General features: G+C 42.4%; 1 protein-coding gene across 5 annotated transcripts; it reads left to right on the plus strand.

Annotated features, from left to right (window-relative positions):
- The first annotated feature begins 479 nt into the window (after positions 1 to 479).
- On the plus strand, positions 480 to 8,150 carry KLF4 (KLF transcription factor 4). 5 transcript variants are annotated; one of them, XM_077249311.1, is made up of 5 exons: positions 480 to 706; positions 853 to 970; positions 2,304 to 3,192; positions 3,283 to 3,447; positions 7,039 to 8,150. In XM_077249311.1, the coding sequence occupies exons 1-5, from the start codon at positions 702 to 704 to the stop codon at positions 7,212 to 7,214; spliced, it is 1,353 nt and encodes a 450-aa protein (XP_077105426.1). In that variant the 5' UTR covers positions 480 to 701; the 3' UTR covers positions 7,215 to 8,150. The 5 variants fall into 5 exon arrangements, with proteins under 5 accessions (XP_077105426.1, XP_077105424.1, XP_077105428.1 ...); XM_077249309.1 differs by having other exon boundaries at positions 488 to 706; positions 2,304 to 3,447; XM_077249313.1 differs by lacking the exon at positions 853 to 970 and having other exon boundaries at positions 488 to 706.
- The last annotated feature ends 9,101 nt before the right edge of the window (positions 8,151 to 17,251 follow it).

Consider the following 17,251-nt stretch of genomic DNA (forward strand, 5'->3'; position numbering starts at 1 on the left):
TCTCCCAGCAACCCACTCTGTTTGGCTCTCCAAACAGTGACGTGACGTCACGAAGGCACCAGCCGCGCCCACCTTCTCATGCTCCTGTGACTGACGCCGGGGCCGCTACTACCGTCACAGCCTGGGCAGCGCTTGCCAGCCAGCTGCTGCTCTGACGTCACGGCCGCAGGCCGCGCCCTCGTGTTGCTCTCCGAGGAGCCTCCCACCTGCGGCCGCGCCGTCTCACTGCTGGAGTGCTGTATCGCCATTAAACTACCCACAAGCGTTTCCCATCACACCTGCGGCAGTAACGGGCGCCTCTAGCGGACACACCGGTGAACAGCAGCAGCGCTAGTGACAGTTGCGAAAAAGGGGCGGGGACGCGGGATTGTTATGAGGTGACAGTAGGCAGGCTATAGGTGTGGCGTAAAGCGTGGGCTCGTGTCACGTGAGCCCAGTCCCCGCCCCTCATTTATAAGGCTTGTCAGCCGCGGTGGCCGCTCACAGTCACATAGAACACGAGGGCAGGGAGGGAGTAGGAGCTGCTGGCGGCGCTCATGGCAGTACCTGGAGGGGATCCCCGGACGCGGCTGTGTGTGACAGGGACTCCCTGCAGCCTCAGCTCGTCCCCCGTGCCTAATGCTGTGCCTATGGACGGGCGCTTCTAGACTTGTGTGTGTCTTATGTGGACGTAGCCGCTCTCAGCTGTCACGACGAGGTTAATGAGGTACGTGTGAGCGGGGCGTAGAAGTAACTGCTTGTGCGTTCTGGCCATGCTGGGACTTGCAGTGCGCAGCCTGTGCATATCATGTGGGGCTTCGCTGGTCGCTGTGATGCCTGCAGAGTGATGTGACTGTGTATATCTGTGCCCAGGCAGCCGCCCAGTGAGTGTGACATGGCTCTCAGCGGGACCTTGCTGCCATCCATCTCCACCTTTACAGCGGGGACCCCGGGCAAGGACAGAGTGTTGAGACTGGCAAGTGTTGGCGACGTGAGTATCCCTGCGAGGATAGCCCTTTCCTTCCATGCCCACCATTAGGTTGGCACTGTGCATGTTCTGCTCTGTATCTGTGCTTCATGGGCCCCCCGTGGGCTGCGTTCTGCAGGATCTGTGGATTATATGGCCCCTTGTGGATTGCGGCCCCCTGTGGGCTGCGTTTTGCAGGACCTGTGGATTGTGGCCCCCTGTGGGCTGCGTTTTGCAGGACCTGTGGATTGTGGCCCCCTGTGGGCTGCGTTTTGCAGGACCTGTGGATTGTGGCCCCCTGTGGGCTGCGTTTTGCAGGACCTGTGGATTGTGGCCCCCTGTGGGCTGCGTTCTGCAGGACCTGAGGATTGCGGCCCCCTGTGGGCTGTGTTCTGCAGGACCTGTGGATTGTGGCCCCCTGTGGGCTGCGTTTTGCAGGACCTGTGGATTGTGGCCCCCTGTGGGCTGCGTTCTGCACGACCTGTGGATTGTGGCCCCCTGTGGGCTGCGTTCTGCACGACCTGTGGATTGTGGCCCCCTGTGGGCTGCGTTCTGCACGACCTGTGGATTGTGGCCCCCTGTGGGCTGCGTTCTGCAGGATCTGTGGATTGTGGCCCCCTGTGGGCTGCGTTCTGCAGGACCTGTGGATTGTGGCCCCCTGTGGGCTGCGTTCTGCAGGATCTGTGGATTGCGGCCCCCTGTGGGCTGCGTTTTGCAGGACCTGTGGATTGTGGCCCCCTGTGGGCTGCCTTCTGCAGGATCTGTGGATTGTGGCCCCCTGTGGGCTGCGTTTTGCAGGACCTGTGGATTGCGGCCCCCTGTGGGCTGCGTTTTGCAGGACCTGTGGATTGTGGCCCCCTGTGGGCTGCGTTCTGCAGATTCTATGGACCTGTAGCCCTTAGTCATGCTGGTTAATTCTCCTATTAGCCAGGAAGGGATCCAGTTGCCACTTAGTAGCCATTTTTTTCACGTTACGCCGGCTTACCTGAGCCCTAAAGGTGTGTCCTGCCCCCCTCCATTACGGCCCAGCCATGGCTTCTTGCATTACAGAGCTTTGCTATTCAGTGCCTGCGTCTTGCGCTTACTCATCTCCTTGTGATAGTGTTCAGGAGGATAATAGAAGGGTCTCTGTTTGCCGTTATCTTAGAAACCAGTGTACACTAATATTCCTAAAGGGGAAATGCCAAATGCAGATACTTTTCTGTAGACTAGATGTCTCTAGATTGGCCCCAATCTGCTCTGGCTGGGGAGTAACCATGTTCTTACCAAAATTCTGCGTAAGGGATTTTTATGTGCTTAATGAATGTGCTTTGTACTTTGGCGGCTGTGCTAAGAAAGTTGTCTTGTTTTCCTACAGAGGTGGAGAGAAGAGCTGTCCCACATGAAAAGGCATCCTGCACTTAACCAGTCTCGGCCCTATGATGGTGTAGAGGGACACCCTTTGGGGTCTCGCAGAGATCAAGAGGAATTTCATGAGCTGCTGGACTTTGATTTTATACTATCTAATTCTCTAATTCATCAGGAGTCTATGGTGGCTTCCTCCTCATCGTCTTCCTCCGCTACTGCCTCATCACCTCCACCGGCTGTTTCACTACCAGACAGTATGTCTGCTCTCTCGCCACCTGCCAACTGTAATTTTACCTACCAGCTATCTTGCCCTCAGGAAGCAACCGGAGGCACCCCTCTAATATATAGTTCAAGGGAGTCCACTGTGCCAAACTCCTCTTTTAACCTGGCGGATATAAATGACGTGTCTCCTTCTGGTGGATTTGTGGCTGAGCTTTTGAGACCTGACTTGGACCCTGTTTATATGCAGCAGGCACAGACTAGTCTACAAGGCAAATTTGTATTGAAGGCTGCTGTGGATATGAGCGATTATGGCCAGTCCATCAGTGTTAGAAAGGGTGGTTCTGGTATGGACAGTCCCATGGTTTATCAACTGCCAAGGATGCGTCAAGAGATCAAGCAGGAGGCACCTGGTTCTTGCTCGGGCTCGTGCCAAATGGATGGACAAGGTCAACAATCACAAGGGCAGCATGAGTATCAAGTAGTAAGGGTGCTGTCAAGCAGGACTAACCAACCTTTGTCTCCAGATGAGCTCATGGTAAGAGATTGCCATGTTTCGTCTCAGGCATTAAGCCACCCTTCTCTGTCAATACCTCCTGGCTACCACTCTTCTGCAAGTTTCCCTCACTTCCCATCAGACCAGCAGCCCCAACTGCCTCCATCTCAGCTTCAGTATCAAGGTCAGTCTTATCTAAGTATTTTTGAAGAACCTTTAAACTTTCAACTATTGAAACAAGAAGTGATGCTGACCCCACCCTCTTCACCTCTAGAGCTCCTAACCCCGGGCAGCTGCATGTCAGAAGAAGTTAAGCCCAAGAGGGGTCGCAAGTCCTGGCCCAGGAAAAGAACCGCTACTCACACCTGTGAGTACGCTGGCTGTGGAAAGACCTACACCAAAAGCTCACACCTAAAGGCCCATCTGCGCACACATACAGGTAATATAGATTCCCTCAGACTGGTGGGGGAATATTTGGTTATTGTTGTAATAAAGGCTCTAGTATATAGGACTGCTGCGACAAAATTGCCGGTGTACTTTGCATAAACATCTGTGCCCACACTGCTCTGCTTCCTTCTGGAGACTATTTATAATGTCGGTTTTTGTGGTTTTACTCTTGGCAAAACTTTAGGCATATTACAGAGTGAACCATACAAAGAGCCTATAAACTCAAAGAATACGTTCCCTACAAATAGGTTACATCAAAGGTGGTCACCGACCTGATCCTTCCTCCAGGAGTTCATCTTTAGTGTTAGATAAATCTATAAATCCATATAGAACAAGAATACATCTAGTATAGCATGTTTCACCAGCATAGGAATTTATGGGATCCGTACTAAGCTAACCCTACAGTCGCATTCAAACTTAGAGAGAACTTTTCTAAGTGTTTCTTCAGAGTTGATCAATTCTAGGAAACTTTATGAATACTAATAAGGAATTATTTCAAGAATTTTTTGAAAAAAAAATGGTTATACTATAGATCCATCTAAACCTTTTTTATTTTTTTTCCACGTTTAGGTTCTTATTTGGTGTCTTTAACACATGTCCAAATAGTTCCCATTTGTACCCTACACAATTCAGTGAATTAGATAGTTTCCCAAGTCTTGCTCACATTTGGTTAAGGAAAGATTCCCCCTGTTTGGTGTCCCTCTTTCATACTTTGTACCCAGAATGAAGTCTAGAGGAAAACTTGAACACAGTGTAAGAACCTTTTTTTATTTTTCCTTCATGTAAAATAGCTGAGGGGGAAGAAGGTCTCATTTATGACCTGTTTTTCCAGCCCTGATAGCAGAGCGAATGTAACAAGTGTTGGGATTCAGAGTTGTTTTTCACCCAAGATCTGCTTGTTCTATTTAGTTTTGATTTTACCTTGTGCCAAGACTTGTCAATAAGGGCAGTTGACTATTTGTCGCTGACTTTCAAGTGGAAAAATTCATTTCACAAGGTTTTGAGGTGTGGTTAATGTCTATGGACCTCGGCCAAGTTTGAAACGAGTTTACCACAGATCACATTCATTTTTAGAATAGTAGAACATATTTGCAGCTAACAATGAAGACAAAATGACTTTGATCTTTTGAGACTCTCCTGCAAAAGCCCTGAGGGTCTAGGGCATGGTAATTACAGAAATCCCCACTTGGTAGCAGCCAACCTGTAGACCTTAAGAACATACCTTGGAGGACTAAGACCTAATGACATCTTTCTGCAATCCGAAATCCGCTGTCTAGCCACTTCTTGGCATATTTTTGTCACTTTAAAAGTATGTTTTTAACATTTAAATTTTTTTTTGTAAGTCGTTGGAATTTAGACAAATGGTATTTTTACGATTCGTGAAAGCGTAAACTATTTTGTAATTGAAACATTTTTTTTACCTGTGTACGAACCCTGGTCTACTGATGTTTGCTTTGCAAAGATGAGAGAAAACTTTTCTTTAAATTCCAACACTCCTACATTTTCCCCCATTTCTAAGGGAAAAGTAGAGAAAGACCTTGGAATGCATATCTTCAAGCACGGTGAAGAATGCCTTTTCTCTGGAGCATAGAGTATCCCTTGAATGTGCGGCCATCTAATTGACTAGGAATAATTGGAAGAGGTTGTCTTCAGGAACGAATTCGGAAATGAACTATGGTGTCACCAAAACTTATTTAGTTTTGCTAGTCTTTATAAATTCTTATAATGCCGATTGGATTAGTAACTGTTGGGAGCTAGGGAAAATAAGATTTTCATTGCTTTTATCCAATTCAACTTTCATTTGACAAGCTCATTTTCTTTAATCCTGGTTGGTGTACTGTTACGATAACTTCATGGCACGGAGGTCAATGCTTGTAAGGTCATATTACTCTTGGGGCATTGTCTATACAATCTAATGCAGGTTTTATATACAGGAGAACCTAACCCAAGTTCACATGTCCACTTTTTGCCTTGTTTGGGGACACAAATTGGGCAGATTTGTCTGTTTTTACCAACCATGTAGAAGGCAGTGCTCTCATCAACCTTTAGAAAAAGTGTTGCCTTTTCTTCTTAGCACCAGATACTAACATCTGTATGCGGTCAGGCGTGTGTAGTATTTTTATTTTTTTTTTTTTTGTCTCCCACCTATCCCAATTTGTTTAATGGCTTCTTGCTGCTTTTCCATTCTGGATTTTTTTTTTTTTTTTTTACCGTTGGTCAACAAAAACATAGTAATATTAAATAACTGATCTGAATAGCTCTATTGAGTATAATGTATTAAAATATGAAATGCTCATGTTTGACTGAGCCCATGGGTGTGTTATATTCTCAGCATTAAATATTAGGGGTGTTCGTAGTGTCAGGGATCCTGATGCCCCTCACAGTGAGTTGGTCGCTCATCCTGAATCTATGAACTTGTCTATAGTACATTAATGTACGTTGTAAACGTGCACTACCTGGACAGTCAGTATATGGTTTTGGCTTTTTTAGCTTTTTCTTTTTTAATCTGCCACTAATGGCCACTTGTTGGCAAGTAATTCACTGCAAAGGTTGTCCCTTTTGAAGCCCTTTACTATGTCAGAACCTGGGTACACTGGAGGAACCTCTGGTACGTTATGGGTCAGTCTGTGCCATAGTTTTGTTATTTTGGCTATAGGAAGTCAGCCTTCTAAGGCCATATTCAGATGTTTGTTCTTCTCGTCCTTGTTCTATTCATGGTCTTCACCACTAGAACACATACCCATTAGTAGAATATATGGAGCTGTTCGCATGTCCATGTGTTTGTTTGTTTGTTGATTGTCTGCAAAAAACCTCACTGAGAAGTGTTTTTCATCTGAGTCATGGATGAGAATTGCTCCTACTAGTCTATGGGTCCGTGTTGTCTGTGACTGACATTGCAGTGGATAGCAGAAGCTGTGCAGTTTTTTTCCTGCATGAAAATCACTGACTGTAAAAACTGACACTAATGAAAATGGGATGATAAATCAGACAGCAGAGAGGCCTAATATTATTTTGTACCCTGGTGTTCACATATTTCTCTGCTTGTCAGGCCAAGATCCATTTAGTTTCTCTTGTCACGAGTTGTGCAGAAGATCTCCGATGCACCTAGCCAGCTGTGCTCCTGTCAATTTTATTAATGATATAGACTTTTTTTCCAGTGGGAAAAGTCTAATCAATGAACAGCAGCAGCAAGCAGAGCTCTTGAAAATGGCAAGAGACTGAAACCTAAAGTATACTAAGAAGTTGCTAAACTTTTCATTAACATGTGGCAAGGATAATGTGTTGGTTGCTGATCATGTGTGAATCTAGAAGATGTTCCTGTGAATGTGGACTGTAAATACATCAGCCTGTAGACCAAGGTGGCTTGTGTTGTAAATGTCAAGGTGCAGATAAACTGGTTAGACATGTGTCTACTTTGACATGTGTAGTGAGCCATACTACTCGTTATTACAGACAGTGTATTCTGAGCGAAAACAGAAGGGATCTTGAGGTAGACCGTCCACATAATGTACATTGTTTTTCTACTGGATGAAGTATTGGTATCTTGGTTCTTTAAATAATTCCTTGTCTACTTTTCCCGTAGGTGAGAAGCCATACCACTGTGACTGGGAAGGCTGTGGGTGGAAATTTGCGCGCTCTGATGAACTGACACGCCACTACCGGAAACACACTGGTCATCGGCCTTTCCAATGCCAAAGGTGTGACCGAGCTTTCTCTAGGTCAGACCACCTAGCCTTGCACATGAAAAGGCACTTCTGAGTATATGAAGTAGCCCCAGACCCAATACTGCCATAGGCTCTTCAGTATTTATAGCGCACACAATCCATGGGGACGGGAGGAAAACAAATGTAAGCACTACAAGCTGCCATGTTTTGTGAGAAGGCAAGAATTGGGAACCTCAAGTGACTGCATAACCATTCTCTACTACACGTCGGAGAACATACTAATTTAATGAACCATGTCTGAGAAAATGGGTCTTTGACTGGATCTTCAATCATTCCATTGTTGGATAAAACTGGACTTTTTTGTTTCTTTTGTGGACTTGATCTTAAAGGTTAATGACTGGAAAATGGTGGCTGCACTATTTACAGGTGTTCAACGTTGGCCCACCTGCTGCTGTCTTATATTCTCCTCCAGCTCCACCAGCCAGGTCAAGGGCTTATGTATTCTTCTGAATAAATTCCTCTAGTTACATAATGAAATGTGTAACATTTGAGGAAGGTTGAATATATCTAATTATTCCAGGCAGAACTATAACAAGTGTGCGTTTACACACGTCTAGTAGAATAAAGCTAACGAAAATCTGGTTGAAGGAATAGTCATATTAGCTAATGGTGCTTACAGGCTCATACTTTTAAAGGTACCAAAGATTGAAGCCAAAGTTCTCAAACTGCTGCATATTTGACAAGGAAACCTATTGTCTTCCGATTTTTTATTTTTTTCTCTTTAAATGACCAAAGTCAGATGTGTAAACCTGATTTATCAATGATGTTTGTATATGCAGACAGTACGTGATGCACTGTGGTTTCTGTGTGCAATAATGTGTACAATGGTCTACTTCCACATATGCCTTATCCAGAACAAATGTCTTGTGTTTTCTATATAGGACTTTACATATAAAATATGTAATATAAATTTATGCCAACTTCTATTTTGTATATTTGTAAACTATGAAGTAAATTGAACTTTTTTGGAGTTTGTATTTTCCTTATTAAGTTTTAAATAAACCTATATTTTATTTGGCGAATTATTCGCAATAAATGAAATCTTAAGGTCGTCTTTTTTTTTTTTTTTTTTTTTTAAATATGACAACAAGTCTCGTCAAAACCAGAAAAAAATGACCTGGTTATCCATTGCAACCAATAGGAGGTCGACTTTCATCTCTTAAACTGCAATGACAAATGAAAACTGCACTGATTTGAGGACAGTTTTTGATAAATGAGGCCTGAAAATAAATTTAATAATGGTGTACCGCATGAGTCTCAATAATTTCCTTAGTGGCGTATGCTTCAGATTTGTAAAATTTGGTCATGTACTGTTAAGGGAATGTGCACATGTTGCATTTTTCTCACGTCTTTCTGTGCAGTTTTGTCCCAAAACATTAAGGATTTGAGTACCAGCAATGTCAATGAGATCTGAAATCTTGCACACATTGCTTGTTTTTACACATTTTATTACTGTACTAATATTATCTCCCATTTTCAGGTGAGTAGACCGACATTTTGGTTTCAACCTGGGAAAAATCAGAAAATTAAATGCTTCACAGTCTGCTTTTTTTATTTATTTATTTTTTTAGCTTAAAGCTGCAAAAACTGATGGCAATGTTTTTGCACTTACTCATTGCAGTGTTTGCTTTCTATGGGTGAAAAAAAAAAATCTCAAGCGTGTGCATGTGATTTTAGAAATCTTATAGCTAGTACTGTACTGAAGGAATGCAACGTGTGAACCTAGCCGAAGAGGTAATTTCTTCTTGTGGAAGGCGTCGAGTTAGCGTAAGGAGACTTGTAAGCCATTCAATGTACCTCTAAGAGTTTGGATGGGCTGTATGCATTAAAATCAAACCACAGACCAGGCTAGTGCATGTCATTACCTGCGCTTATCTGCCATATGGACGAGTACATGGAGCCAATCCCATCTACTTAGGAACAGAAGCTGTGGCCAGTGTTTGACGCGGCAGAGTTTATACACTCTTGTAGGATGACTTGCAATGGGAATTCGGACAGGCCATCAGCACTTGTTTTTGACATCCATGAGAAAGATGGCTGCTTTTCACTTCCTTTGGATCAGGTTCTATGACCTGGAGGCCAATGCCAGCTATGCTACAACTCTATAAACTGGAAAATCTTTTTCCTTTTGTTTTAATAATAAACTTTTTTTTTTTTTTTTTAAATCAACTCAAGTCAAATATGTCATGTCATGAACCAAACAGGAGGTAATTGGTGGGGGGGGGGGGTGGAATGTGTACCCAGCTTAATGGTTTTAAATACATGAACCTTAAACGTAGTAAAGTGGTTATACAATTGCTTATTGCAGGTCCTGTTTAGTCTGAGGTCACATGTATAGACCATAATGCCTGGTCTCCTGTCCTAAACTAAAAGCCACAAGGCATGGACATGTGAGTTCAGCTTTGGGCTGGGTTCACGCAGAATTTTCTTCTACTTTCGGGGTGTATGACTAAACCCCACACAACTGGATTCAGGTGTATGCTCCAGTGGGGCCATTGACTACACTGATGTAGATTGAGTCTGTCATGCCTTCGTTTTGGCCATGTATGCCCATTGGTGGAAGACAGCAAGACATAAGTGTCATATAAAAGCGGTAAGTTATATTGATACTGTTTTTACCTTCAGCTTTCTATTGCCCTCTGTGCATATTTTATCTGATTATGTTACCAATATTGTAATCTGCATGTAAGAGCTCATCCCCATGACTTGTAGGCTCTCGGGATGACTAATACAGTGACCAGCTACCTGCACATTCTTTTCAGTTTGTGTTAAAGCGGTTGTCCTCTACTGCAGTACATCTTTTGAAATTGCCACCTTTTGGTTTCTTGAGCATATACAATGTCACGTGAATGCTGCAGTCATTCAGTAATCAGTGACCTGCATCATTAAGGCCATGTGCACACGTTCAGGATTTTTCGCGTTTTTTTCGTGTTTTTCGCTATAAAAACGCAAACATATACCTCCTATTATTTACAGGGTATTCCGCATTTTTTGTGCAAATGTTGCATTTTTTTCCGCGAAAAAATCGCATCGCGGAAAAAAAAGCAACATGTTCATTAAAATTGCGGAATTGCAGGGATTCCGCACACCTAGGAGTGCATTGATCTGCTTACTTCCCGCACGGGGCTGTGCACACCATGCGGGAAGTAAGCAGATCATGTGCGGTTGGTACCCAGGGTGGAGGAGAGGAGACTCTCCTTCACGGACTGGGCACCATATAATTGGTAAAAAATAAAAGAATTAAAATAAAAAATAGTCATATACTCACCCTCTGATGGCCCGGTGCATGCTGCCGCTTCCGTTCCTTTAGATGGTCTGTGTTCAGGACCTGCGATGACATCACGGCCTTGTGATTGGTCGCGTGACCGCTCAGCGACCAATCACAAGCCGCGACGTCATCGAAGGTCCTGAACACACACAGCATCTATAGGAACAGACGCCTGCAGGTGAGTATAACCTTTTTTTTTTTATTATTATTTTTAAACATTCTATCTTTTACTATTGATGCTGCATAGGCTGCATCTATAGTAAAAAGTTGGTCACACTTGTCAAACACTATGTTTGACAAGTGTGACCAACCTGTCAGTCAGTTTTCCAAGCGATGCTACAGATCGCTTGGAAAACTTTAGCATTCTGCAAGCTAATTACGCTTGCAGAATGCTAAAAAAAACCGTGAAAAAACCCGGAAAAAAAACGTAAAAAAAAAAAAAAGCGGATTTCTTGCAGAAAATTTCCGGTTTTCTTCAGGAAATTTCTGCAAGAAATCCGGACGTGTGCACATAACAATGTTAGGGTATCTAACCGGCAGAAAAAAATCTGTTCTGCTCCAACAAAACTGGGAACGCTGCAGCCAATCAGGGACCTCTGAGTCACTGCAGCGGAGACATAACATTGTTCATGTCAGCGGTCTGGAGGGGACACATGGTGAAGAGTGGAGGAAAAGTACTGAACAAGGAGGGTTTTTTTATGATTTTAATTTTATCATGCACACTGGGGAGATTGATAAAGGGGCTGTCCACTACTGGTCACCCCTTCAATGAAAACTGCAAGCGCAACTTTATATTTAAGTTGATAAGAAGTGAACTGCTTTAGGTCTGCTCATAATCAAATGGAATTAGCAGTCATTCATGGCCGTTGAAGATAAAAGGGGTTATCTCTCCTACATAATTACTTTTGCAATTCTAGCGATAGCACTGACGTGGATGGGGAAGGGTGATAAATGTAGCTGTCCCAAAAACCTTTACTATAGAGAGGTCAACAATCAATTGAAATACAGGGTGGGCCATGTATATGGATACACCTAAATATAATGGGAATAGTTGGTGATATCAGCTTCCTGTTTGTGGCACTTTAGTATATGGGAGGGGGAAAACTTTTCAAGATGGGTGGTGACCATGGTGGCCCTTTTGAAGTTGGCCATTTTGGGTCCAACTTTATTTTTTCCAATGGGAAGAGGGTCATGTGACACATCAAACCTATTGAGAATTTCACAAGAAAAACTATAGTGTGCTTGGTTTTAACATAACGTTATTCTTTCATGAGTTATTTACAGGTTTCTCTTTGTTTACAGCCATTGACATGTCGCAGAGGTTAACACATGAGGAGCGGATAGAAATTGTGCTGATGTCTGGTGAACGCAGTACCGGGTCATTGCAGCAGATTTCAAGGCAAGACACCCTACGCAAGAAAACTGACACCATTCCCATGTTATTTAGGTGTATCCAAATAAATGGCCCACCCAAAAAAGTTTGCCTCATCACTGAACATAATGTCCTGTTTAAACTGAGGGTCCTGTTCCAATTTTTGTTTTGCCCATTCTGCAAATTCAGCGTGCCCAGTGTCGGACTGGAATGCCAAGGGCTCACCTGTAACATTGACTTTGGGGGCCTACTTTTCACCTGCATACAAATATTACACTACCCTCGTTCATAAATTTACCTATATCTCTGTGAATCAAGTGAATTATGCCAAGTACTGCCCATACAGTGGGGTTCCCCTGTTATCCTATAGGCCAGTCCAAGCCTGAGCGCGCCGATCTTTCATCAGACGAACATCCCTTCAGCGGATATTAGCTACTCACAAATAGCACCCTTACAAAATCCAGCTGCTGCAGCATCTCAACGAGGATAACCCAGATCGGTGCCGTGAATTCATCCTCTTGATTACATTCCAGAGGTTTTCAATGGGGTTCAGGTATGGAGATTGGGCTGCCCATGACAGGGATTTCATGTGGTGGTCTCTTAATTTTTGCCAGTGCTGTGTATATATATTTATGTATATATATATATATATATATATATATATATATATATATATATATATATATATATATATATTTTCCCCCAAGTATATTTACTAGGACTAATAATTTAGCTAGTAACTGTTTGTTGCCCTGGATATTGCCTAAAAAATGTTGATCTGCTTCTCCTCTTGGCATGAGGCACCTTACTTTTTATCTTTTTTTGATAATAAAAAATAATTTTAATATTCAATATTTTTTCCATACACTTCTTGATTCAAAGAGACCTATTGTCTCAGGGGTCATTCCGTTTCAATGGTTGGGGAAGGGGTACATAGACATGAATTTGGGCCGCATCTATACATACAGTGCAATACAGTAATACTTTAAACATAGTAAACGCCACCAATTTGGATCCTTTGAAATGTCAGCACTTTCTCGACTATTGATATTTGCTGAGTCTCTGTCCGCATTATGAACAGGAAGTATGTAGGTGACAATATAAATAAGGAAGCAAGGCGGGGAGGGTGGAGGCTGGTTATAAAAGCCGTGTAAAAGCCTTATCACAACTTTTCTTCTAATGGTTATTCCCGCCTGAGAGATGACTATATGTTGTGCTAAATAAAGCGTTACTGAAATATTGTTATTTTAAAGTGCCTCTTCTGACACTGAATGCGTTGTTAAGTTTCAGCTCAAAACAAGTCTTCACAATGAAGAAGGCTATGCAATCAACTAATTGTCCTGGCTTGTTGAAGGCTGCTTTTTTTCCCTTCCCTTTTAAAAGGTTTATATTTTAGAAATGGGATGTGTACACACAGGTGAATACAGCTGTATATTTGCCAACCTGCTTGCAGTCATGGAGATACGCTGCCTAACAATAGGGAGCCCACATGTGTGACAGCACCTCCGTAAACTAATCCATATTCTAAAACGTAATCCACTCAACTTCAAGAGACAAATTTCAAATGTATAAATATGGATTAAATTTCACCCTTAATCAAACATTGAATACATAACCAGACTCTTTCCAGCAAGGATAGATGGCTGTTTAAAACATATACTGTTAACCACTCCTGCTCTGTCACCTTATTATATGGATAATACAGGGTATTCCATATTTTACACATTAACATAGTACTGTAAAAATGTTGCTATATACCTTTTGATGGTAAGAAGTACGTCATAGCCAATACAGGTCATAAGAAGGGATAAGCGAATATTTCAATATTCGGTTCATCTCACGATCGCCGAATTTGCTGATTTAATCGCCGACTATAGCTGAACATACCCAGCACAAAAGCCGGTGTTTCTCATGCTGTGTGGCAGCGTGGTAAACACCGGCATAACGCTTCTGAACGGTGGTGAAATCATCCCCACCGGTCAAAGAGCCGCAGTTCCCATGGTGTCAAAAGATCAGCTGTGATCGGAGCCTCCTTTTGCACGACATTTGGCTACAAGCTCAACATCCAACTGCAAGATGTCCCATTGACCTTATGGAACTGCTTTCCAAGGCTATCATGGTGCAAAGCAGGAGTTCAATGAAGGCTGGAATGAAAATCTATCCTCTTCATTGACTTGTGTCTTGTATGCGATAATAACTGGAGGTTGGTCTGTAGACCACACGAATAACTTCATGAAGAGGCCTTCACAAGGGAACTAATGGAGCCTGAATGGTAGTGCTTGGAAGCTGTACAGCTCTGTGTGCTACCATTTATTGTCCACGTACAGGGCTCTGCCATGTGATAAGAGATTTGTCTAGTTTTGAAACTCTGTTTATCAAGTGCCTTTGCTGCAATGAGTAGTCAGACCATAAAGTTGTGCCCTTATCCTTATGATTGAACCTGTCTATTCCACTTTTCATGATACACAACATAACATTGCATTTTATGTCTTCCATGATGATTTCTTTCCATAAATGTATTTCTAAATTGCTTTGATAATATATTGCTCACCACAAAAAGACAACTTTAAGTTCAGTCTCTTTTATCAAGTGTGTTCTCAGTTTTGAGGGCAAGAAACCAAAGTTCTCCGAATACAGAAATTACTGAGCGTAGGCTGCAGCCATAATCAAAGCCTTTTAGTGGCAAATACAAGCTGAGTCTGGAGCTCTTTTTTCATTTCCATCAAATGGCTTCTATAATTGCAAGTTCGAGAATGTAGACTGTACAATAAACCAAACTCATACACTACATGTTGTTCACCTTGTATTAGTCAAGTTGTTTAGCTGTTTTTAAGAGCATATCAGTGGTGCTTGAAAGCTTATAGATTCTGACGAATTTTCATTATTTCTTCCCGTTAGACCTCAGTCCAGAGCCTCTCACCTAGCCAAATCAGTTCTCCTGCTTCGCTACTTCCAACAGGTGGCGCTATAGAGTTCAAGTCCTCTTTTTCTCTGAAGAGGCAATTTGCATAATACACTATTTCTTCATAAATTTCATCTACATCTGCTTCAGATTTTCACACAAGTCCTGAAAGCAGATAAAGAGAAAATAAAACAAATGAGTTAAAATATTAGAAGTTGCAATTTTTTAAATGATGAAAATAATCCAATATCACAATTCTATGAGTGGCAAAAGTATGTTAACCTTTAGTATTAGAATACATTTTTGAAAATAGGTGAAATTAGAGTCTGATGTTTTCCATCAATGGGATCACAATCAGGTGTGAGTGAGCATCCTTTTTTATTTAAAGAACAGGGATCTATCAATTTCTGATCTATACAATACATGTTTATGGAAGTGTATCATTACATGAACAAAGGAAATTTGTGAGAGCCTCAGAAAAAGAATTGTTTATGCTCATTTTCTTTTGCAGCATAGCATGTGGATCATTTATCAATAGAACACATGGTTTGCTAAGCTGTCCTGCCGAGCCGAAATGGTTGTTTGTTGGTTAGAGAGATTTTTATTGCTATCTAATTCTCTCTATGTCTCTTCACAAGTTTGCTGATTACATGCATAGCGCTCCGTCAGTTTTATTAACGCCTCGTTGCAGTCTATTACAGGAGAAAGGATCAGCGATCAGCAAGGGATCTCAAGTCCACGACAAGGGCAATCCAAAGTTAGTAGTAGATCCAGCTCTTCAATAAAATATAAAAATGTTACTTGCATCCAGTTAAAATCATGTTGCAAAAAATGGCATAGTCAATCAGAGGAACAAAGTCCCAAAAATAATAATCAAGATTGACGCGTTTCGCAGTGATACTTCTTACTCATAAGGTGAATTAGAAGTATTGCTTCAAAATGTATCAACATCATAACTAGGTTACTCATAACCTGAGGAAGAATTATCACTTCGAAATGCGTCAATCTTGATTGTTATTTTTGGAGCTTTTTTCCTTCACATTGTCTATGCCGCTTTTGTCAGATGACTTTAACCCCTTTCTGACATTGGACGTACTATCCCGTCGAGGTGGGGTGGGCCCGTATGACCACCGACGGGATAGTACGTCATAGCGATCGGCCGCGCTCACGGGGGGAGCGCGGCCGATCGCGGCCGGGTATCAGCTGCCTATAGCAGCTGACATCCGGCACTATGTGCCAGGAGCGGTCACGGACCGCCCCCGGCACATTAACCCCCGGCACACCGCGATCAAACATGATCGCGGTGTACCGGCGGTACAGGGAAGCATCGCGCAGGGAGGGGGCTCCCTGCGTGCTTCCCTGAGACGATCGGTACAAGGCGATGTACTCACCTTGTACCGAGCGTCTCCTCCCTGCAGGCCCCGGATCCAAAATGGCCGTGGGGCTGCATCCGGGTCCTGCAGGGAGTGCATCCGGGTCCTGCAGGGAGTACTTCTGGGTCAGGAGCAGGCTGCAGCTGCAGCTCTGTAAGCCTGCAGCGATGAGTGAGATCGCCGATCTCACAGAGTGCTTTGCAAACTGTAAGATCGGCGATCTGTGATGTCCCCCCCCTGGGACAAAGTAAGAAAGTAAAAAAAAAAATTTCCACATGTGTAAAAAAAAATAAATAAATAAATTCCTAAATAAAGAAAAAAAAAATATTATTCCCATAAATACATTTCTTTATCTAAAAAAAAAAAAAAAAAACAATAAAAGTACACATATTTAGTATCGCCGCATCTGTAACGACCCAACCTATAAAACTGTCCCACTAGTTAACCCCTTCAGTGAACACCGTAAGAAAAGAAAAAAAAAACGAGCCTAAAAACAACGCTTTATTATCATACTGCCAAACAAAAAGTGGAATAACACACGATCAAAAAGACGGATATAAATAACCATGGTACCGCTGAAAACGTCATCTTATCCCGCAAAAAACAAGCTGCCACACAGCATCACAAGCAAAAAAATAAAAAAGTTATAGTCCTCAGAATAAAGCGATGCCAAAATAATTATTTTTTCTATAAAATAGCTTTATCGTATAAAAGCGGCAAAACATAAAAAAATGATATAAATGAGATATCGCTGTAATCGTACTGACCAGAAGAATAAAACTGCTTTATCAATTTTACCAAACGCGGAACGGTATAAACGCCTCCCCCAAAAGAATTTCATGAATAGCTGGTTTTTGGTCATTCTGCCTCACAAAAATCGGAATAAAAAGTGATCAAAAACTGTCACGTGTCCGAAAATGGTACTAATAAAAACGTCAACTCGTCAACAAGACCTCACATGACTCTGTGGACCAAAATATGGAAAAATTATAGGTCTCAAAATGTGGAGACGCAAAAACTTTTTTGCTATAAAAAAGCGTCTTTTAGTGTGTGACAGCTGCCAATCATAAAAATCCGATATAAAAAACGCTATAAAAGTAAATCAAACCCCCCTTCATCACCCCCTTAGTTAGGGAAAAATAATAAAATTAAAAAA

The sequence above is a fragment of the Ranitomeya variabilis genome, chromosome 1 (genome assembly GCF_051348905.1).
Source record: "Ranitomeya variabilis isolate aRanVar5 chromosome 1, aRanVar5.hap1, whole genome shotgun sequence".
Classification (NCBI taxonomy): domain Eukaryota; kingdom Metazoa; phylum Chordata; class Amphibia; order Anura; family Dendrobatidae; genus Ranitomeya; species Ranitomeya variabilis.